At 39.6% G+C, this 23,227-nt stretch overlaps 1 protein-coding gene and 1 non-coding gene across 14 annotated transcripts in view; one reads left to right on the top strand and one right to left on the bottom strand.

The window, feature by feature from the left end:
• The window catches only part of TSGA10 (testis specific 10), a 134,318-nt gene that overhangs the window by 57,266 nt on the left and 53,825 nt on the right, over positions 1 to 23,227 (bottom strand). For all 13 annotated transcript variants that reach the window (XM_070068753.1, XM_070068752.1, XM_070068751.1 and 10 more), the window contains 5 exons: positions 13,877 to 13,992; positions 9,342 to 9,496; positions 4,824 to 4,879; positions 2,879 to 3,047; positions 2,412 to 2,522 (listed from right to left, as the gene is read on the bottom strand). In XM_070068753.1, coding sequence (XP_069924854.1) covers positions 2,412 to 2,522; positions 2,879 to 3,047; positions 4,824 to 4,879; positions 9,342 to 9,496; positions 13,877 to 13,992 — 607 coding nt within the window. The remainder of the gene's footprint in view (positions 1 to 2,411; positions 2,523 to 2,878; positions 3,048 to 4,823; positions 4,880 to 9,341; positions 9,497 to 13,876; positions 13,993 to 23,227) is intronic.
• LOC127490444 (small nucleolar RNA SNORA70) lies at positions 15,982 to 16,121 on the top strand. Its single transcript, XR_007918394.2, has one exon. It is a non-coding gene; the product is annotated as a small nucleolar RNA SNORA70 (small nucleolar RNA).

Below are 23,227 nucleotides of genomic sequence, written 5' to 3'. Positions count from 1 at the left end.
TGGGGAGCCACTCTGTTTCCACCGATCTTCATTTCTGGCACCTCAGCACCTAGCATACTGCAGTGTGAGTGAATGAAGTACCCCACACTACTTGATGGCCTTTCCCTATCAAAATGGACCTGTGATTCATTCTCTCCAGGCGGGTGTCTAGACTCATCAAGTGTTGTAAAGTCCAATCTCAAAAACAAATTCATGCCAGATGCTTTAGAGAAGCTTGATGTATAATGTCTAAAAATATAATTCTAGCTTCTAAAAGCTCCAATTCCTAAAGGTAAACTTTCAGGTAATATGACTGACAGACTAGAGAGACAAGGGAATTGTCTAACACAGGCTGAAAGCTTATGTTGTTTCAGATATTCACTTATTTATTTCTGACCTAATTCAGAATAGATTTAGATGGTTCTTTGTGCTCAGTCTTTTGCATACTGTATCTCTTGGGGCTGGCGCTGTGGCGCATCAAGTTAAAGCCCTGGCCTGAAGCGCCGGCATCCCACGTAGGTGCTGGTTCTAGTCCTGGCTGGTCCTCTTCCAATCCGGCATTCTGCTATGGCCTGGGAGAGCAGTAGAAGATGGCCTAAGTCCGTGGGAGACCTGGAGGAAGCTCCTGGCTCCTGGCTTCAGATTGGTGCAGCTCTGGCTGTTGGCGGCCAGTTGGGGAGTGAGCCAGAGGATGGAAGACCTCTCTCTCTGTCTCTCTCTCTCTTTCTGAAAATCTGTCTTTAAATAAATAAATAAATCTTTAAAAAATGAAACTTTAAAAATTATTTAAATACTGTATCTCATTTACTTGGATGTTCTTCCCAATTACACATGGAAAATGGAGACTCAGAGGAATTGCATAGCCCAGGTAAGTCCATGTCATTAGTGAGAAGAGGAACCATGTCTGTCTGAATCCCAGGGCTCCATCCTTTTACATATTACACTGAGGCATCTTAAAATCAAGAAGTATATGAAGCAACCTGCTTTGCCTGCATAACTCTGCTGTCTTACTGCCTCAAAGTATAGATCGTAATTTTGAAGTCCTTACAATCTCTTATTCCTGAAAGCCCTTAATAGTCGTATGTATACTATCAATAAACGCTTAAAATGTTTGTAAGGACAGGCATTTAATGCAATGGTTAAGACACTTCTTGCGGTATTTGCAACCCATATTGGAATACTTGGATTCGTCTTGGCTTTCCACCTCTGATTCTAGTTTCCTTGCTACTCTGGATGGAAGCAGTTGATGGCTCAAGAACTTGGGTCCCTGCCACCAACATGGGAAATCTGGATTGAGTTTCAGGCCTCTGGCTTCAGCCTGGCCCTGCCTCAGCTGCTGCAGAGATTTGGGAAGCAAATCAGTAGATAGAAGGTGTCTCTCTCTTCCAAATAAAATGTTTTAAAAAATTTAAAAAGATATGTTTGTGAATTGATACTACATGATACATTAAACAATAAACAGTTTGGAAGGAAACTATTCCCATTAATGGTTGAAGTTGTATGTAGGTAATACCATACCATAAAAATCCACCTGTACTATTTTAGATATTTTACGTAATGAACACATCTAATATTCTTTGCCAGGTTGTTTCTTCCAGGGTTGCCACACACGCACCCACACTTATTTGGAATCATCTGATGTCACATACATAAGTCTGGTCCACTGTTCACTAACAGACAATTGCAGAGAAGAGCCATCTGCTCTATGGTCCTAAGAAACAGATGGCTCCCTAACAGGGTGACCAGTCCTGATCTTCTACACAGTCAGGCAGAGTCTCTTCTGTTAGAGATCTGTAATAGAAAACTCCATTTTCAAATATAAGTGAGGCAAGTCAATTCTGACCCTTTGTCCTTCAATCAGTTTGGAAGATTTTGACTGTCTAGTTTGGCTGAGTAGCAAAGTAAAAGGGGAATATTCTTCTTTATTTTAATTTTTATTTATTTGAAAGCAGACACAAAGAGACAGAGACAGAAATACAGAGATCTTCCATCCACTGCTTCATTCCTCAAATACTCTGGGGCTGGGTCAGGCAGAAGTCAGCAGCTGGGAACCTAATTCAGGTCTCTCACGTAAGTGGCAGAAACCCAATTACTTGAATAATCACCTGCTGCCTCCTAAGGTGTGCATTAGCAAGAAGCTGGAGTCATAAGTGTGGAAGAGCTGGGACTGGAACGAGGCACTCTGAAACGGGATTGCAGACATCCTTGTCATCTTAACCAATGCACCAAATGCTTGACCCACATTCTTAAGCATTTCTGGACACTGGGGACATTCTAAATATACAGTTAATACACCATTGTCAAAACAAATATAAGATATGTATTAAAAGAAAACCTGATTCAACTGTCTTAATGAGTATAATTGATTACTAAATTAACTCTTATGAAATCTCTTGGGTATCATGAGCAAAGAGAAAAAACTGTATACATACTTCAGACTTCAATATATTCTTCAGCTTATTAACCTCCAAATTAGTATCTTGGACCTTCTGCTTTATGTCATTAAGCTCATTGTGAGTATCATTCAATTTTTTGGACAGTGCCTATGGTGAAAAAAAGACAGCTAGATTTGACTATAAAATATTTAAAAATTCCTATATGTTAAGATATCATAAATATTTTTAAAATATATGCTACAAGTATAACACTTTTTTAAGGTTCTAAAAGTTTTTATCATCACTTGTTGATTTATTTAAATACTGGCCCCTCAGTAAGGGAAGTACTTCTTAAATGTTTAGAACAAATCTTTTATGTCTCCATTCCTTCTTTTAATATTTAATACTTAGGTCTGAGAATTTCATTTAGAAATTGCATCTAGGTTTTCCTATAAAATAAAATGAGGGCTGTGCCTAGGAAATAACTGCATTCTTGGAGAACGAAACCCTTGGAACATGTGTACCTGGTTTTCTTGTTTAGCTTTAGCAAACTGTTCTTGGAGATTGTCATTGTCATGAGCCAAGATATCTCTTTCCCTGGCAATTTGGGCCAGCTCATCATTTGTTTCATCCAATTGTCGGCGCATTCTGGAAATGTCTTGTTCACACATAATTAGGGCTTCAGTAGACTGTCTATTCCACAAATCAAATAGCACATAAGAAGAGACATTTTACTGAAACAGAATAACAAATTCTCACAAGACAGAAGATGGACAGTTAGCATGAAAACATTTGAGGAGGTTTTTAATATATGTAAGTGCACAGGAATAAATTCTGCTGATACAGTACATTCCAATCTATGTTGCCATCATCTCACTATGAAGAGGGTACTAAATATACATAGCAGTCAACAACTTGCTATGCAGTTCAAAACTTTTGACACTCAAGGATAGGAAGACCTTCATCCCACCTATAGATGGAATGGCTCCGTTTCCTTTACAGAGTCCTCTTCCTCTGTCTCTTAAAAATCAACATTTTTGGCCAGCGCCATGGCTCACTTGGCTAATCCTCCGCCTGCGGTGCCGGCACCCCAGGGTTCTAGTCCTGGTTGTTCCTCTTCCAGTCCGGCTCTCTGAGTGTGGCCCAGGAGGGCAGAGGAGGATGGCCCAAGTGCTTGGGTGCCTGCACCCGCATGGGAGACTGGGAGTACCCGGCTCCTGGCTTCAGATCGGTGCAGCGCCGGCCATAGCAGCCATTAGGGGAGTGAATCAACAGAAGGAAGACCTCTCTCTCTCTCTCTCACTGTCTATAACTCTCTGTCTCTCTCTCTCACTGTCTAAGGCTGCCTGGCAAAAAATAAAAAAAAAAAATCTACATTTATCAGAACTCAAATCTTAGCCTCCTGGTTCTCACTCTGGCCCTTCTCTGATCAGATTGCATTCATGTTCGTAATTCCTAACCCCATCTATACCCAGATGACTCCGATGTCATTGTCTGCAGCCTTAGCCCCTCTGTTAGACTCCGGACTCAAATTTAACTATAACTGCTTACTTGACAGGTTTTCAGCAAGTGTCAAAGGCTCCTCAAATTCAGAGGTAAAACTATCTTTCTCGGCTGGCACCACGGCTCACTAGGCTAATCCTCCACCTGTGGCGCCGGCACCCGGGGTTCTAGTCCCGGTTAGGGCGCTGGATTCTGTCCCGGTTGTTCCTCTTCCAGTCCAGCTCTCTGCTGTGGCCCAGGAAGGCAGCGGAGGATGGCCCAAGGCCCTGCACTCGCATGGGAGACCAGGAGGAAGCACCTGGCTCCTGGCTTTGGATCGGCGCAGCGCACCCGTCGTAGCGGCTATTTGGGGGGTGAACCAACGGAAGGAAGACCTTTCTCTCTGTCTCTCACTGTCTAACTCTGCTTGTCCAAAAAACAAAACAAAACAAACAAAAAAAAAACCACAACTATCTTTCTTATTATGTTTCTGTCCTGTTCAGTATTCATCCCCATTCAGAAACACGACATTGTCCTAGAGTCTCTCCTACATAAGACCTTTGTCATCCCTAAACCCCAATTTACCAATAGCTCTTCTGCCTGGGCAGTCTCTTCAGAATTCTTTAATGATTTTTTATTGTCCAAAGGATAAAATCAAGACTCATTTTTCTGTAACATAGGCCTCTGTCTGCTTAGCCTCTCCTCCCTTGTAATTTAAGAGGCTCTTGAACAAATCTGTAGTTCTCTGTGGTTCTTTGCCTTTCTTTCTACTTTGAAATTCTTCAGTCTTTTATGTCCCTAAATAGATTTAGGTTTTCTTTTTCTTTTTTTATGCTTTATTTATTTATAGATTGGGGATTTTTTTGAATATTAGAGAGTTATTGCTTTATACCTCACACTATACCTCTTGTTTTTTACTATCTTTGTACCTAATATAGTATTCTGCCTCCAGTAAATTCTCAAATATTTGTTGAATGAATGATTTACCTTGATGCTTGCTCCATCTCAGCAATGATATTCTTCATGCCTGAAATGGTCTTTTCCTTGAAAAGTAATATAAGTATTACATTAAAAATTTATCTTCAACTTATTTTTTTAAAAACTGGATGAATAAAAAAATTCTCCTCCACTTTTGATTTCAATCTGATTTTAAACATTTATTGTCCTATTCTTCTTTTCTATACTTTAAATTTAGCATGTAAGTATGAATATTTGCATGTGGTAAAAACAATAGGTTATGCTCACGGACACGAAGCCTTCACTCAGATGTACTGATGTAAGATCAGTGTATCAAATATTTTGATAAAAGATGTTTTGTTGGGACAGGGAACAGGAAAGAAAACAGGAAGAGGGGAGAGAAAGTAGGTGGGAGGGCATGTATAGTGGGAAGAATTACTATGTTCCTGGAGTTGTATTTATGAAATGGGTGCAAACAAGTAAAAAAAAAAAACAAAAGATGTTTTGTGAATCATCCAACAACGCAAGAACCCCATAAGCCACTGTTTTTAGGCAAATTGACAGATTGGTACTACAGTGTCCTACCCTGGTAACAGGACAGATGTGCTTCCTTACCCTCTTCACGTTAAAAAGCTAGAGAAGTGAATGATGCATAACTAAAATTAGCTCTTAAAAATAACTTTCATCAGTTATATTCTTTATATTAGTCAGCAATAACATCTTCAAATAGCTGCTCCATGGAAGCACTCACAAACAGTATACTATTAATATTTTCAAGTTTTAGTTAATAAGGAGATAAAATTTGGTGTAGAAAAAAAGGTATAAGGCAGTAAACTATTTACATTCTCCTTTTGCCAAGATCTTGTGAGGGAGTAGAATTAGTGGAGTCGGTCAATGTTGAAGAGTTTGGATATCTTAGTATCTTCACTACCATTGTCATATCACCTTTTAAAACTTGAACTGAGCCTGAATTAGTCTAAGCCATAAGCAAACATTTACAGCTAACCTTAAGCCTAAAAAACAGTAGAGAAATCATTTTTTCACTAAATAATGACTAGATTTTACCCTGCTCTTTGAATTTTCAAACCCTGAATAACCAGGTAAAAAGATGAAAAATCAAAATTATATTTCTCAGTTCTGCTTCTGTCTTTTTACGGGCAGAATTTGTTTTTTGTGTGTGCCCACTACCTTCCTTTATCCATGTATTTCTTTCCAGGGTATTTTTAGCTATTCTTTCTCACCGTGTTTTCTGATAGGATGGTGGAAATTCCACACCTGGTAGTAATGGATATTGGAGTATAGCTAAAATACCCACTTACAAAACCAGTTACACTCCTTTAAGAAGGACAAGCCAGTGGAGGAAAAACCCAAAACCAAAATATCTCATAAAGCAGAATGTTTACATATTGAATTGAAACATAAATTAATATATTTTTAAACAAATTCTGAAGGATGAAGTGAATTTTTAGTGGCTCTAAAAATGTATTACCTGATTAAGTTTAAAATATACTTTAAATGCCTAAAAGTAATTATTTCTTTATCAATAAAAGTGCACCTTGAAAGTAAGACTCTCTAGGAAGATTGCAAAGTATCCAGGACAACAAAATTAATGGACAGAATTCAATAATATATCTTCTTAGTCTATTTTTCTCTTAATATGCCCCTGGTACCATTTCTCAAATTTACCATCATGAAACATTCCCATACAACCTCAGAATGCTTGTCCAACTGGGGATATATATTCAAGTTAACTGTTTAAATTCAGCCTGGACAGGATGGTCATAAATGTATTCAGAAAAAATTAACTGAAATTTTACACAAACAATTCTGGCTCATCTTCCTCAAAATTCTATGGACATGCTGCTGAGTTTTCTAACTGTAATTGACAGCAAGCAGTAAAACATATTCCAAAGCTATGGTGAGCAGAAAAATTTCACCTCATTCACTATACCTTATCACACCATACCATTTGCCATACCAATTTATTTCTATACTCTCTATAATCAATTGTAAAGTAGTACTACTTTTCCCTGAAGGGCATTTGTTAGTTCAGCTCTGAGATATTACAGAAGATACATGCTCTTTTGACTTTCTAACACTGTTTTAAAAGTTGTTTTCCCGTCAGAGGGTGGATGTATTCATTTATGCAAAGTCTTTGTGAGCTGGACTGAAACAGTATTCCTGCTGCAAGAAAGACACTGTCGGTACAGAGCAGAACGAAGGCAGCATTCATGTACTAGATATGGCAGGGGGAAGTGAGATTCAAAAGGATGTGAAGAATTACTTAGTGCTAGTGTTTTAAACAGAAATCATACTTAATTCAAAAATGTTTTTAAGATAAGGAGAAGCAAAATTCTACCTAAAAATCATAAAATTTCAAAAATAATCAATGAGCCTTATTAACAAGTTAGCTAGTATTTACTATCTCATACCTTTGATGACTTTCAGTTAGGCCCATGATACCAAATCTATTAGCCTCAATTTAATTTCCTCTCCAAATCTAAAAGTCAAAATCCTATGAATATTTTACCTGTATGTACCAAAGACAGTTCAGACTTAGAATGCCAATAATCTTCCTTGCTATACCTGTTTTCCTATGTTTAGAAACTATCCATGTAGTTTCCTAAATCGACATCTTGTCAATTTTACTTCTTTAATAGATCTATTTCTTTCTTTCTCTGATTCTGCCACCTTTCTGATACATGTCTCATCACTGTTCTCTTAACTGGTGTCATTGTCACTATTTTCATTTGCCTATCAGCCATCTTTAGGTGGATTTACAAGTAAAAATATATTTGATCTATAATAAAAATCTGATGTTAACATTTAATTTGCATTATTTCAAAGACCCTCCTCTGTATTCATAATAAAGTCTACACTCCACATCACATGTATTTTTATGATGTTTTTCTATCTCATCTCTTTTGTTCTTCTGTACAATCTTCTCTGCAATCTAATCTCTGGCCATACTAAACTATCAGGTAGTATTGCTGAATTCTCTCATGAAAGCCACTGGACTCTTATGTTAGCTGCTTGACCTGTCTGGATCACATTTCTCACTGTCCTCTCCCCTTAAAACTTTTCCTGGTTAATTTGTAGTCATTTTCCAGGGCATTACTTTCTGGAAGGCTTCCTCTCCTGATTAGTTCTAGGGCTGATCCCATTCAGGTGTGCTTCCGCCAAGCCCTAACAACACACTGTGCACATGTCTATCACAGCAGCATCTTCATTTATCTCTCCCCATTATACCACAGGTCCACTCACCCTCAGTTTGTAATATAATATCTAAAGCACGTCAAGAGGTGCTCATAAATGGATGGAAATCAATAGTTGGTTTCCACAGAGTGGATAAAGATTTTATTCCAATGATGCTGCCTTTGCCAAGAGATTTGTGAAAAACAGGTTTGGAATTGCCTTCAGAATCAGTGTATGAACTAGAAAAGAAACACCCTGTTAGAAACACCCTTTCTTTTACAAGCGAAAGGAAGGAAGGAAGGAAGGGAGAGAAAAGGAAGGAAGGAAGGAAGGAAGGAAGGAAGGAAGGAAGGAAGGAAGGAAGGAAGGAGAGAGAGAAAGGAAGGAAGGAAGGAAGAGAAAGAGAGAATGAAAGAAAGAGAATGAAAGAAAGAGAATGAGAGAAAGAGAGAGAGAGAGAAAGAAAGAGAAAGAAAGAGAAAGAAAGAGAAGGAAGGAAGGAAGGAAGGAAGGAAAAAAGGAAAGAAGGAAAGAAGGAAAGAAGGAAGGAGAGAGAAAGAGAATCCATGTGATATATTCTCAAAAGCAGAGGATAGTGTAGAATGTGTTTCTAGTTCTGAACAGAATCAGAAAGGCAGTTTCAATGGAATAAACATATTGCCTTCCAAGTTGACTACATGAAAATGTTTTTAAGAAGTAATCACTCTTGAGCCGCCGCCGCGGCTCACTAGGCTAATCCTCCACCTTGCGGCGCCGGCACACCGGGTTCTAGTCCCGGTCGGGGAGCCGGATTCTGTCCCGGTTGCCCCTCTTCCAGGCCAGCTCTCTGCTGTGGCCAGAGAGTACAGTGGAGGATGGCCTAAGTGCTTGGGCCCTGCACCCCATGGGAGACCAGGAGAAGTACCTGGCTCCTGCCATCAGATCAGCGCGGTGCGCCGGCTGCAGCGCGCCGGCCGCGGCAGCCATTGGAGGGTGAACCAACGGCAAAGGAAGACCTTTCTCTCTGTCTCTCTCTCTCTCACTGTCCACTCTGCCTGTCAAAAAAAAAAAAAAAAAAAAGTAATCACTTTTGCTACTTTATTGTCATGCTTTACATTTTGATATTAGAATTGGTAATTATCAGTGAATGGTAGTCAATGATTCATCATAGAAAATGTTGCCTAGTGGATTTGCACACATATTTCTAAGACTGCCTTAAAATACTCTTAAGTAAGATTTAAAATTTTCAGCTCTCTAAAAAAGACTGAGAAAATCCTACTGTTTTATTCAGATTTGAGCTCTTTTAGGCCAGTTTATAAACATTTAAATATTTCACTTAAACATTTCTTATAAACCACAGGTCTCAGAACATACTTTCATTGCCAAACTTTCTCCAAGGGATGCAATATTCTCAGATTTTTTATCCAAACATGCTTGCAGGCATTCCTTTTCTTTAGCCATATCATTGAGAGTTGCACCAAGAATGCTGATTTCTTCTCGTTGTGCAATACTTTGCCTCGTAAAATTATCTAAATATGTAATCATAAAGATGTAGTTTTAATCAAGACAAAACTTTTTTTTCCAGTGCAAGCAGATTTAAATACTTTTCCAAATGGATTCTCCCATATGATACTCAACAATTAAAAACAACAATACTATATTCCGAATAATGGCTTTAGAGGACAGTGGTTGGGGTTCCCATGTGATGTGCTGGAGTACCTGGATTCAACACTTGGCCCTACTCCCGACTCGAGCTTCCTGCTGATGCAGATTGTGGGAGGCAGCCATAATGGCTCAAGAAAGTGAGTTCCTGGGGCCAGCTCCGTGGCACAGCAGGTTAATCCTCTGCCTGTGGTGCTGGCATCCCATATGAGCGCCAGTTCTAGTCCCGGCTGCCCCTCTTCCAAAATCCAGCTCTCTGCTGTGGCCTGGGAAAGCAGTAGAAGATGGCCCAACTCCTTGGGTCCCTGCACTCGCATGGGAGACCAGGAAGAATCACCTGGCTCCTGGCTTCAGATCGGCACAGCTCTGGGGAGTGAACCAACGGAAGGAAGAGTTTTCTCTCTGTCTCTCCCTCTCACTGTCTGTAACTCTACCTCTCAAATAAATAAAATCCTAAAAAAAAAAAGAAAAAAGAAAAAAAGAAAGCGAGTTCCTGCCATCCATGTGGGAGACCTGGTTTGGGTTCCCAGTTTCCAGCTTTGGTCTGAGCCAAGAGCTGTTGCTGCCATTTGGGGAGTGAAACAGTGATTGGGAGCTCTCTCCCTCTCTGTCTCTCAAATAGATAAATAATTTTTAAAATTCTACCTTTAAAAAGAAAAAGATGGCTTTTTTGTGATTAAAAAAGCTACAATGAGTCATAAAGTTCAAAATGACTCATAAATGTTAAAGCACAATTTAGGCCGGCGCTGCAACTCACTAGGCTAATCCTCCACCTTGCGGCGCCAGCACACCAGGTTCTAGTCCCGGTCGGGGCGCCGGATTCTGTCCCGGTTGCCCCTCTTCCAGGCCAGCATTCTGCTGTGGCCAGGGAGTGCAGTGGAGGCTGGCCCAAGTGCTTGGGCCCTGCACCCCATAGGAGAACAGGAGAAGCACCTGGCTCCTGCCATCGGATCAGCGCAGTGCACTGACCGCAGCGCGCCAGCCGCGGCGGCCATTGGAGGGTGAACCAACGGCAAAGGAAGACCTTTCTCTCTGTCTCTCTCTCTCACTGTCCACTCTGCCTGTCAAAAAATAAAAAAAGAAAAGAAAAAAAAAAGCACAATTTATACCTATGAATTATGATAGCAAATGGAAACTCTTAATCACAAGTTCTCAAAGTAGATTTACATGTGTGGCAGGGGGAAGATGGGCAGATGAAGTAGGTAGAATATCAAAATGATCTGTGGGCTTTACCACCCTAATTTCCTCTATGCTCCCTCTAGCCTAGAATGACTATTGTATGTAAAGTTAGTCAATAACAGAATGTAATATTCAAGCAAGTAATCTTCAGAGTCAAATGTCTTCTAACAGTCTGATTTTTCTAAAGTAACATTACAAAAAATTCTATTAAAAAACCATCCAGGAAACCTGAATCAACTCGTGAGTACTCTGGCAAGCCTATGTCCATATTGAGGTCTAACTGGTTGGTAAAGAACAGTGGTTTTCAAACTGTGGTTTTTAAACAAATATCAACATCACCTGGGAAGGCAAATCCTTAGGCCCCTACCCCAGACTCACTGAATCAGAAATTCTTGAGGGGATGCACAGCAATTTATTTTGAACTCCCTCCCCCACAGTGATTCTAATGTACAATAAGGCTTAACAATCAGTGGTCTTGGGACTGGTGCTGTGGCACAGCGGGTTAACGCCCTGGCCTGAAGCGCTGGCATCCCATATGGGCGCCGGTTCTAGTCCTGGCTGCTCCTCTTCCAATCCAGCTCTCTGCTGTGGCCTGGGAAAGCAGTAGAAGATGGCCCAAGTCCTTGGACCCCTGCACCCACATGGGAGACCCAGAAAAAGCTCCTGGCTCCTGGCTTCGGATCGGCGCAGCTCCAGCCATTGCAGTCATCTGGAGAGTGAACCAGTGGATGAAAGACCTCTCTCTCTGTCTCTACCTCTCTATGTAGCTCTTTCAAAAAAAAAAAAAAAAAAAAAAAGAATCAGTGGTCTAGACCAGAGGTACTAACGTATCAGAATTACCCAGGGAAATTGGTAAAGATAAAAAAGTCTGGTCCCATCCTACTTCACAACTCTGGCTCCGGGGATCCTTGTTAGCTGTCCAGGTAATTCTGACACACGCCAAAGTTTAAGGGCCACTGGCCAAGAGCACTGTAAGAAGGCCCATACTTCTAGGTTAATCCCCACCAAAGGCATCTAGCCGCAGTACTTAAAGAAGTAATATCACAATCATAATGCCAACAGTAGGCTCTAAATAGTACTTGACAGTGCATCGTATCTCTTTTTGCAGGCAATACTGCCCTCATTATAAAATATATGTTTCAGATGTTCTTATATCTGAATTCATTCCTGTTAGCAATCAATCACTAAAATAGCTTAGCAGTGGCAATTTAAAAAACAAAATCCACCTCACATTCCACTCGAGCTACCACTCTATTTTCTTGCAACCCTTTAATAGCCAAACTTCCGTTCAGTATCCATTTCATTTCCCATTCATTCCTCAATCTACTCTATCTTCCACAGCCAACCCTCCATTCAAACTTTTTTTGTTTCTTATCAGAACTTCCAATGTGCTAAATACAATGCATATTTCTGTACCCTCATCTTATTTCATTCTCAAAAGTGTCTGACAATTGATCTCTGTAAAATACTTTCTTGCCTTCCAAAACACTCACTTCTGGGTTTTCTTCCTACGTCTTTGGTCTCTTCTTACCCAGTTCTGGATCCTCTTCTCCCTCATTCTTTATATTTTCTCAAGGTGATTTCATGGTTTTAAAATATCAAATATAGGGGCCGGAGTTGTGGTGTAGAAGGTTAAGCCTCCACCTGCATCCTATATTGGCACCAGTTTGTGTCCCGGCTGCTCCACTTCCGATCCAGCTCCCTGCTAATGCTCCTGGGAGAGCAGCAGAAGGTGGCCCAAGTGCTTGGACTCCTGTACCCACGTGGGAAACCTAGATGAGGCTCCTGAGTCCTGGCTTTGGCCTGGCCTAGCCCCTGGCTATTGTGGCCATTTGGGGAGTGAACCAGTGGATGGAAGATTTCTCTCTCTCTCTCTCTCTCTCTCTCTGTAGTTCTGCCTTTCAAATATATAAATTTTCTGCAAAAAAATCATTTATACGCTTATGTGTCCCTAAGAGATATCTTTGGTGTGGACTTATTTTCTGAAGCACAAACTTATATATTCAACTGCTTACCTTACATTTTTACTTAAATTTAAAATATAAAAAAAAGAATTCTCCTTCGATATTACTTTTACATTCCTTTTAAGATATTTCCTGTATTCATAAATAGCAGTTCCATCTACCTAATGATTTGTGTCAGACATTTTTGAACTTAAATAGCAGATTTTTTTTTTTTTTATTTTTATTTTTTGACAGGCAGAGTGGACAGTGAGAGAGAGAGACAGAGAGAAAGGTCTTCCTTTGCCGTTGGTTCACCCTCCAATGGCCGCCGCGGCCGGCGCGCTGCAGCCGGCGCGCTGCAGCCAGCGCACCGCGCTGATCCAATGGCAGGAGCCAGGTGCTTTTCCTGGTCTCCCATGCGGGTCAGGGCCCAAGCACTTGGGCCATCCTCCACTGCACTCCCTGGCCACAGCAGAGAGCTGGCCTGGAAGAGGGGCAACCGGGACAGAATCCGGCGCCCCGACCGGGACTAGAACCTGGTGTGCTGGCGCCGCAAGGTGGAGGATTAGCCTAGTGAGTCGCGGCGCCGGCTAAATAGCAGATGTTAAAAGTACTTCCTGTGCTCTAAAATAGGTTCTTTTATAGCCCTGACAAAATTTTACCTTAAAGGAAGATTAAGCTATGACCAAATTTTATTAGATCACTGGTAAGAAACTAGGAGACTTCATAAAAGTAATTTTCTCTATAAACCCAATATCACAGGCACAGCCAAACATATGTATACTTTTCCTAGAACTAATATAGATGCACTGTGTTTTACTACAATAGCTATGAACAAGCTATAATATCATTCAAAAAATTATAAATTTAAAAGTAATCATTATAATTTTACAGTGTTGCCCCTTTGTCTAGCTATTTTCTTTACTGATAAATTTTAAATAATTAACAAGTATCTGTGGTCCTAAATCTAAGTTAAAAAATTATATTACAAAAAATTTATTCATAAACTTTCAAGTGAAGTACTTGTTTCCAACTTTATTTATATTATAACTGAAGAAAAGAAAATGTATTTTCCTACTAGTCTTAAGCAAAAATAAATGTAACATAAGAAGGAAAAACACTCACCAATTTTTTCATCCAAGCACATAATTTTCTCCTGAGTAAGTTGTAGCTCATATTTTTTCTTAGCAAGGTGTCGCTGAGTATCAGAAAGATCTTTTTCTGTGTTTTCATATAAAAGTCTGCAAATATTTTAATAAAGCTAATTCTGAAATTTTTATGTTAACTTTTAGTGTATCTAAACATAAAAACTTCCAAGGATATTAATATACCTTTCCCTCTTTTTAATGTTTTCATTTTAAAATCAGACAACAGGAAATTTGGAAAACAAATGTTTAAAAGGGATCCTTAATCTACCACTCCAACATCAGTTACTATTAGCAGTTTTTTTGCTATACACATTTTAGAGTTACCATACTATAAATTTACATTTTTAACCTTCATTCCATCATTAATTTTAGTATTAATAATATAGCCCTCTAAATCATTAATTTCTGGCTTAAAACATTACATGACTGAGAGCAATCTACTTTTAAGCAGATGTAACCATTTAACTATTCCCCTATTATTAGATATTCAGGGTTCATTTTACTTTTTCACTTTTATTAATCTCTGTAATTAACAGAATTCCATTAATTCCACAAATGCTTATTAAGTGGCTAGTATGTACCTAGGACTAGGTGTTGAGGAAGCTGTGGTGAACCAGGTTGGTATTGGCACAATACTCATGAAGTTCATCGTTAAGACAAGTAAACAGAATTCAATTTCTGGAAACATAGAAGACTAAACAATCTGAACATTCTCTCACCATAAAAACCATACTGAATAAAAACATAATCATCCTTCTAAATGTACAGCAAAACTTGTATGGATTTGCACATAAATCCCCTTACAAATCAGACTAAGATTGTGAACTGATGTTAAATAGCTAGGATGGGGGTCTGTCTGTCTCAGTAACCTAGGTTTTTTATGCTTTCACTCAGAAGCATAATGTGAGGCCTTGCAGCACAAGGAATAGAAATAAAATGTCACACATAAAATGACTTAAGGCTACACTGTTAGTGGAAAGGCCAGACCTTTTAAATTGTTGCTAGCCTCAGAGAAATAAAAAGTACCCCCCCCCAGAATCATTAAACTTAAATAAAAAAATCAAAATAAAATTTGGTTCCAGGTTGTTCACATAATTTAAAACACTTGACCTGCACTCAACCCAGGCACAGGACTAAATCCCAGTTAAATGCCTTTAAAAATGATGTCACAATTCAAAATTACAAAATACACTAAGAAATGATAACACCTGGAGTAAAAGGTACATGGACTTCTTTGCATACTTCTGTGACTTCCTATGAATTAGCAAATAATTTAAAGTACTGAAAACAAATTTCCAAATCTGAGACAGGTCTTGTTGTGCAGCAGGTTAAGCAGCTGCGTGGGATACCCAAATCCAAATCAGAGTGACTGGATTTAGTCCCGGCTACTCTGCACTTCAGATCTAGCTACTGCTGATGTTCCTGGGAGGCCACAGATAGAGCCCAAGTACTTGGTTTCCTGACCCTGCACAGGTGAGACCCAGGTGGAATTCCTGGCTCCTGGCTTTGGCTATCTGGGGAGTGAACCAGAGGATGGAAAGTAACTTCTCTGTCTCTCCCTCTGTCACTCTGCTTTTCAAATAAATAATCATTTAAAAAATTTTTTAGATCCATGTACAACTAAACCAATTAAATCAAATTCTCTGGGAGCAGGAATTAGGCATCAGTGTTTTTTTGTTTGTTTGTTTGTTTGTTTTTTTTTAAGCCCCTTGTTTGATTCCATTATGCAGCCAAAGTTGTTAAGGTATGCCTCCTAACATCACTTCACCCAGGAGGGCAAAAGGTGAAAAACTTGTAACAGAGAAGGTGTTACATGAGGTAAAAGTCATTGTGGTTTTATGGCATCTGGGTCACTGCCTCCTCAGGACTGTTCTATCCATATACATTGGCAAAACCTTTCGGTATACACTGTGGCTACTCTTCTGCTGTTAAACTGCATTACCAGTATTTTCTAAAACAACAATAAAATCCCTGAAGAACACTGCAGAACCACTTAATTAGAAAAAAAGAAAATGGAAAACTATATGCATTATCAGAAGTCATTAAATCAGTTCATTAAATCATTGATTTAAAAAATAACTTCTGCAGCCAAGCAAGCGGAACAGGCTCCTTTCCATGCAGAGGCCTAGTGTGCAGTGGCTGTAAAGAGCAACCTTGTAGTAAGTGTATGAAGCCTGTTGCTTGTACTTGCTACCCTAAGTTTAGAACCCTTGGAGACAGCCCCTTTCAATGAACCTTCATGAGTCTTGCCTTGTGCTGCCTCCAATCTAGGTTCTACATAGGTTTGTGGGGAGCTTTTAGAAAGCCCCAGGGCATGGTGGCCAGAGCTCACATTGGCTAAGTCATTATGTTCATCCAAACTAAGCTGCAGATCAAGGAACGTACAACTGAAGCCTTGTGCAGGAGCAAGTTCAAGTGTCCAGGCTACCAGAAGATCCACATCTCAAAGAAGTGGGGCTTTACCAACATTAATTAGGGTGGATTTGGAGACACTGTGGCTGAAAAGTGGCTCCCGATGGCTGCAGGTTCAAATACATCCTCAGTCACGGTCCCTTTGGCAAGTTATGGCTTCTGCACGGATAAGGGCTTACACTGTGCTGTCCCCTTCTTAACCATGTCACCCAATAAATCCTGCTTCCTGTCCAAAAATCAGTAACTAAATCCTAAAACAGGCATTCAAGAAAGAGAAACTTTAGAAATAGTTTCTGGTAGCTTCTCTTGCAGAAACTTGCGACTCTAATGTCAGAAAACAGATGTAAAACATCCTTCAAGACGTATTTATAAATTGCTTTCACCAAATCCCAAAGGGGAAGCTCTTTTCCATGCTCATGTTTGGGCTTACAACCAGTATCTTTGTGTAGCCCGGGTAGCAGGTGTTTGTCACTACAGTGACAGAAAGCAGATCAGTAGTTGGTTGGAACTAGGGAATGCCAATCAGCAAAAGGGCACTAGGGAGCCCTGTGGAGTGCTGGAAATGTCCTACCTTAATTGTGGCAGTAGTTACTTGGGTGTAAACATTTGTCAGAAATCACTGCACTATTCTCTTAAAATGGCTATATAGTATTGTATGTAAATCACACACCAATAAAGCTGGTTAAAGATAACGAAGATAAAATAAGTGCAAGATTCATTATAAAGCTACAGTAATCAAGATATATTATGGTACTGTATAAAAACAGAGAAATAGATCAATAGAAACAGACTCTATAAATAAAATCAAACTTATTAAATTTATTCATTTTCAAGAAAGGTGTGAAAGGTATCTATTCAATAGGGAAAAGAAAATCTTTCAAATAAATGTTCATGGAAAAACTAAATATTCATACAGAAAAAAATGAACCATGGCCCCTATCATACCTCAAATCAAAAATAATTCAAGAAGTATCATAACCTACAGTAGCCTCTAGAAATTTTAAGCCTCTGGAAAATATGTAGTATTTCAAAAAACTTAGCATCAGCAAAGACTTTCCAAGATAGTAAAAATTACAAACTATTTAAAAAGACATTAAAAACAACTTATCAGAACTAAAAACTTCTCATTAAAAAAAAAAAAAAAAAAACAAGACAATCAAAAACATAAAGCAAGCCACAGACTGGGAAAAAACTGATAACACATGTTTCAGAAAAAGGGCTCCTATCTACAAAAATTTCTACAAATAAAAGATAAGCAAACAAAAAATCACAGAATAATTGAACATAAAGTTCACAAAAGACATACAAATGGCACACCAAAAGGCACCAAACATTCGCAATCAATAAAATACAGATTAAAACCACAAAGAAATAACACTTGATATCCAATAGAATGGGTAGAATCAGAGAATGACAACAGCTAATGTTGGCAAGGATGTGAGGCAAATGAAACACACAACCTATCTCAAGTTGGGTTCTGTAACAGACTTAAGAATTAGATAATATATAGTATGTGGGGGCCGGTGCTGTGGTGTAGCGGGTAAAGCCGCCACCTGAGTGCTGACATCCCATATGGGAGCCGGTTTGAGTCCCAGCTGCTCCACTTCACTTCCGATCCAGCTCTCTGCTCTGGCCTGGGAAAGCAGTGGAAGATGGCCCAAGTCCTGGGCCTCTGCACCTGCATGGAAGACCTGGAGGAAGTTCCTGGATCCTGGCTCCAGATCAGCACAGCTCTGGCCGTTGAGGCCAATTGGGGAGTGAACCAGCGGATGGAAGACCTCTCTCTCTCTCTCTTTCTCTGTCTCTCTCCTTTTCTTTCTGTGTAACTCGGCTTTCAAATTAATTAATTAAATATATATATATATATATATATATATATATATATATAGTATGTGAGAGACCATTTTCTCAGTTACCTTAAGAAGAGTACAAAGCTAGTACCAGAAATCTAGAATCACAGAGAGATGGTAATTGGTAATTTATTACATACAATGGATACTTTAGTGGATTAGGCTCTCTCAGAGTCCCTACTATGAAGGGCTGCATTATACACTTTTATTGGGACTGTAAAATCATACAATCACCATGGAAAACATTTTGGTCATTTTTTTTTTGACAGGTAGAGTTATAGACAGTGAGAGAGAGAGAGAGAGAGAGAGAGAGAGGTCTTCCTTCCATTGGTTCACTCCCCAAATGGCCGCTAGAGCCGGCACTGCACCAATCCGAAGCCAGGAGCCAGGTGCTTCCTCCTGGTCTCCCATGCAGGTGCAGGGCCCAAGCACTTAGGCCATCCTCCACTGCCCTCCCGGGACACAGCAGAGAGCTGGACTGGAAGAGGAGCAACCGGGACTAGAACCCAGTGCCCATATGGGATGCTGGCACTGCAAGCAGAGGATCAACCAAACAAGCCACGGCGCCGGCCCCCCGGTCAATTCTTATGAAGTTAAACATGTACTTATTATGCAATCCAGCATTTCCACTCTGATTAACAGAATAGAAAAATACAACTACAAAAAAGTACAAAAAATTTACAGTGGTCTTAATCCTTATAGCCAAAATGGGTAATTAACCCAAATATCCATCAACAGGAGAATGAATACACAGGTAAGGTATATCTATACTATGGGATATGTTTTAGAAATTAAAAAGAGATTGAAACTTGTATGAGTAATGAGACAGATGACTCCAAAATATACCATGTAGTGGGTAAAAAAAAAAAAAAAAAAAAAAAAAGAAGCCAGCCTAAAAAAGTACATTGCATCATCCATATACTAAGTCCTGGTTTCACAGCTGTATAGGAACACAAAAGCGACTACAGAAGCTGAGCATGCAAAACGATTAATCAACAATGGGGAAAACTGTTTTTACATCACCTTTATAAATTATTGTCAAGGGGCAGGCATTTGGCCTAGTGGTTAAGACACTATTTAAAGTAGCCATAATCTGGGGCTGGTGCTGTGGCATAGCGGTTTAAGCTGCTGCCTGCAGTGTCAGCATCCCATATGGATGATGGTTGATCCCAGCTGCTCCACTTCTGATCCAGCTCCCTGCTTATGTGCCTGGGAGAGCAGTGAAAGATGACTGAAGTGTGTGGGCCCCTGCACCCATGTGGAGATGCAGATAAAGCTCCTGGCTTTGGCCTGGCCCAGTCCTGGCTGTTGCAGTCATATGGGGAGTGAACCAGCAGATGGAAGATTCTCTCTCTCTCTCTCTCTCTCTCTCTCTCTCTAATTCTTTCAAATAAGTAAATAAATCTTAGAAAAAATAAAGTACCCATATCTTATACTGGAGTACCTGGGTTCAGTGCCCAGCTCCAGCTTCTGATTCCAGCTTCCTTCTGATATAACCCCTGGGAGGCAGTGGTGATAGCAAGTAGCTGGGTCCTTGTCACTCATAGGGGAGACCTGGATTGAATTCCCAACTCCCAACTTCAGCCTGGCACAGCCCAGCCCAGCCAAGCCCCAGTGTTGTCAGGCATCTGGAGAGTGAACAGCAGGTGAGAACTCTCTCTCCGTTTCTCTCTCAAATAAATAAAAAACTTAAGTTAAAAATAAAATTATTGTCAAAACAGGGCAAGTAAGCATCTTTTCTACACCTTGGCCAACTTTATATGCTTTTCTAAGTTTGGATCAGCTTCCATGTTATATCCTTTATGCTTTCCACATCATTAAATATCCACGAGAGTTCCTTTATTTTGATGTTTTGCCAGTGTCACTTGCTTTAGACCAAGGGTGGGGAATGTGTGGCCTGGGGCACATAGGCCCATAAAATCACATTGGTCTAGCCTGCCAAGGCAACTGCAGGGGACACTCAAAATTCAATCAATCTATAGCAGGCTAATTTTCAAACTGATAATTTTATATGGCCTGTGAATGATGTTATAAATATCTAAGTGGCCCTCAGAACAAAAAAGTTTCCCCACCCCTGCTCTAGACCACCTTCATCCTGTGTGTTGCAATCACTTTATTCATTTATGTTGATAAGGTTGCCTTTACTAAGTTCCCTTGACTGCATAACTAGAATCTCTTGACTGACAGCAGAGTCTACAATCCCATGGTCAGATATTTCTTCCAAAATACATTTACTGATTCAAATTTTACTTCCAGTATTATGACTTTTTGTTTATTATATTTTCATCATTGATGACCAACTGCCTCTTTAAAATATACATTTTATAAAATGTAGTGCCTGTTTATCATTGGGAGACTAAGAGGCACTGTAATAACATGCTTTGCTGTTGTACATGAATTGAATAACACGTGTCATTGAACAATCACCAAAGTATTTTGAAAGAAATGATGTGACTGGTCATTGTTCATGATCTACAGCTGTTATTCAATTAGTGATTTATGGTCTGAAAAACTAGAGGTTAAGTTTGTACTTCATTTAGTTACTCAATTTTACTGTGGTAAACAAAATATGAACTGTATGGATGGTGAAACTGATTTAGTTTACCTAAACCCTGTTAACCAAATTCATGCACAGAGAAGTCATGAAAAGTGAGGACTGCCTTAAATGCAATCCAAATAGAGGCAAAATTAATCAATCATAAGTGTTAGGAAATGGAAAGGAAAGGAACTGACAATAAAGGGGAAAGGAAAATAAGGTAATCATTTGGAGGAAAGGAAATGTTTTCTCTCAAGTGGTGGTTAAAGATACATAGAACTATCTGACTCATCAAATTGATCACATTTTATTGTATATTCTTAATCTAAAATATATAAGAGAATTTAAAAAGTAAAACAGAAAAAATTATAACAAATTCTGTAAAGTATTCTGATTGAAAAAAAAAAGACTCAGGGTCACTCAAAGGTGATGAGATAAAGGGATGCAAAAGATGAACGTATTAAGTAAACCTAAACAAATATTGACCAAGCAAACAATAACAGAATCTTAAGTTTATATGCATACATTTAGACATCCATAGGCAAACATCTGCCTTATTAAAATAGAGGACAATGGTGGTTGAGAAGGAGTTAAATGGAGTTCACAATCTAAGGTATTTGTAATCTCTCAGGTAATTATTAAAATAATAATTAAAAAGTTTATAACTTTTACGCTGATTTTTAAGCTGACAGAAAGCAATTGAATGGGGGTTGGTGCTGTGGTATAATGGATAAAGCTGCCATCTGCAGTGCCGCCATCCCATATGGGCGTCAGTTCAAGACCCAGCTGCTCCAATCAAGCTCTTTGCTATAGCCTGGGAAAGCAGTAGAAGATGGCCCACGTGCTTAGGCCCTTGCACCCACATGGGGGACCTGGAAGAAGCTCCTGGCTCCTGACTTTGTATGGGCCCAGCTCCAGCCTTTGTGGCCATTTGGGGAGTGAACCATTGATTGGAAGATCTCTCTCTCTCTCTCTCTCTCTCTCTTTCTGCCTCTGCCTCACTGTAACTCTACCTTTCAAATAAATAAATAAAACTTAAAAAGAAAAAAAGAAAGCAAATGAATGATTTTTTAAAAACCCTATCAGTCTTAAAGAAGGCAAGGAAGGGGAAATAAAGAATCATATAATAAAGAGTAATAATAAGAAGCATATATTGTTAAACTATAAAAATCACAAAATAAAATGAATATAAATGGAACAAATGATCAAGTTAAAATCAGAGGGGTCAATTTGGGTTAAAAATACTTAGCCACAGGCTGGCTGTGGCATAGCAGGTAAAGCTGCCACCTGCAGTGCCAGCATTAATATGGGTACTGGTTCAAGTCCCAGCTGCTCCACTTCATATACAGCTCTCTGCTATGGCCTGGTAAAGCAGTACAAGATGGCCCAAGTCCTTGGGCCCCTGCGCCCACGTGGGAGACCTGGAAGAAGCTCCTGGCTTCAGATTGGCTCAGCTCTGGCCATTGCAGCTAATTGAGGAGTGAACCAGTGGATGAAAGATACCCCCCCCCATAACTCTTTCAAATAAATAAAATCTTAAAAAAAAAACTTATCTATATACTATTTTTGAATGAAATCTAAAGCATAAGGATACCAAAAGGGATGACAACGGAGAAACAGTAAACATTTTTCATGGATATCATTACCAAAAGTAATCTGATAAAGCTATGTTGATATCAGGTAAAGGAGAACGTAAAAACATGATTTGTCACTTAGTAATATAAAAATTATAGGGGCTGGTTTAATGGGGTGGCAGGTTAAGCTGTTGCTTGCAATGCCAGCATCCCATATGGGCACAGGTTCGTTTCCTAACTGCTCTACTTCTGATCCAGCTCCCTGCTAATGGCTTGGGAAAAGCAGCAGAAGATGGCCCAAGTGCTTGCACCCCTGCTTCCCTGCTAGGAGACCTGGAAGAAGCTCCTGGCTCCTGGCTTAGGCCTGGCCCAATGCTGGCCATTGCGACCATCTAGAGAATGAACCAGTGGATGAAAGAACTCTCTCTCTCTCTCTCTTTTATCTTACCCTCTCTAACTCTGACTTTCAAATAAATATCTAAATTTACATATACATAGTAATTTATGTGCACTCTCAAAAAACAGAAAGAAAAAATTGACCATACAAGGATAGTAAAACAACAATCACAGTGGAAAAATTCAACATACTTATGTTGTACATTTATAATGGTATGTATATATAAAGCATATAGAAAATGTAGCATGAATATAGAATATCTGAATAAGATAATTACAAAACTCATCTCACAAATATAAAACACCACATCCAACTGTTTCAGAACGTAAAATTTCTATAAGTTACATAAAACATTGCCAGGGCTGGCGCCGTGGCTCACTTGGCTAATCCTCCACCTGAGGCACTGGCACCCTGGGGTTCTAGTCCCGGTCGGGGCGCCGGATTCTGTCCCAGTTGCTCCTCTTCCAGTCCAGCTCCCTGCTGTGGCCAGGGAGTGCAGTGGAGGATGGCCCAGGTCCTTGGGCCCTGCACCCACATGGGAGACCAGGAGGAAGCACCT

The sequence above is a fragment of the Oryctolagus cuniculus genome, chromosome 2, assembly GCF_964237555.1.
Source record: "Oryctolagus cuniculus chromosome 2, mOryCun1.1, whole genome shotgun sequence".
NCBI lineage: Eukaryota > Metazoa > Chordata > Mammalia > Lagomorpha > Leporidae > Oryctolagus > Oryctolagus cuniculus.
The sequence above is the reverse complement of the archived record's forward strand: the minus strand, read 5'-3'. Positions and strand labels throughout refer to the sequence as shown.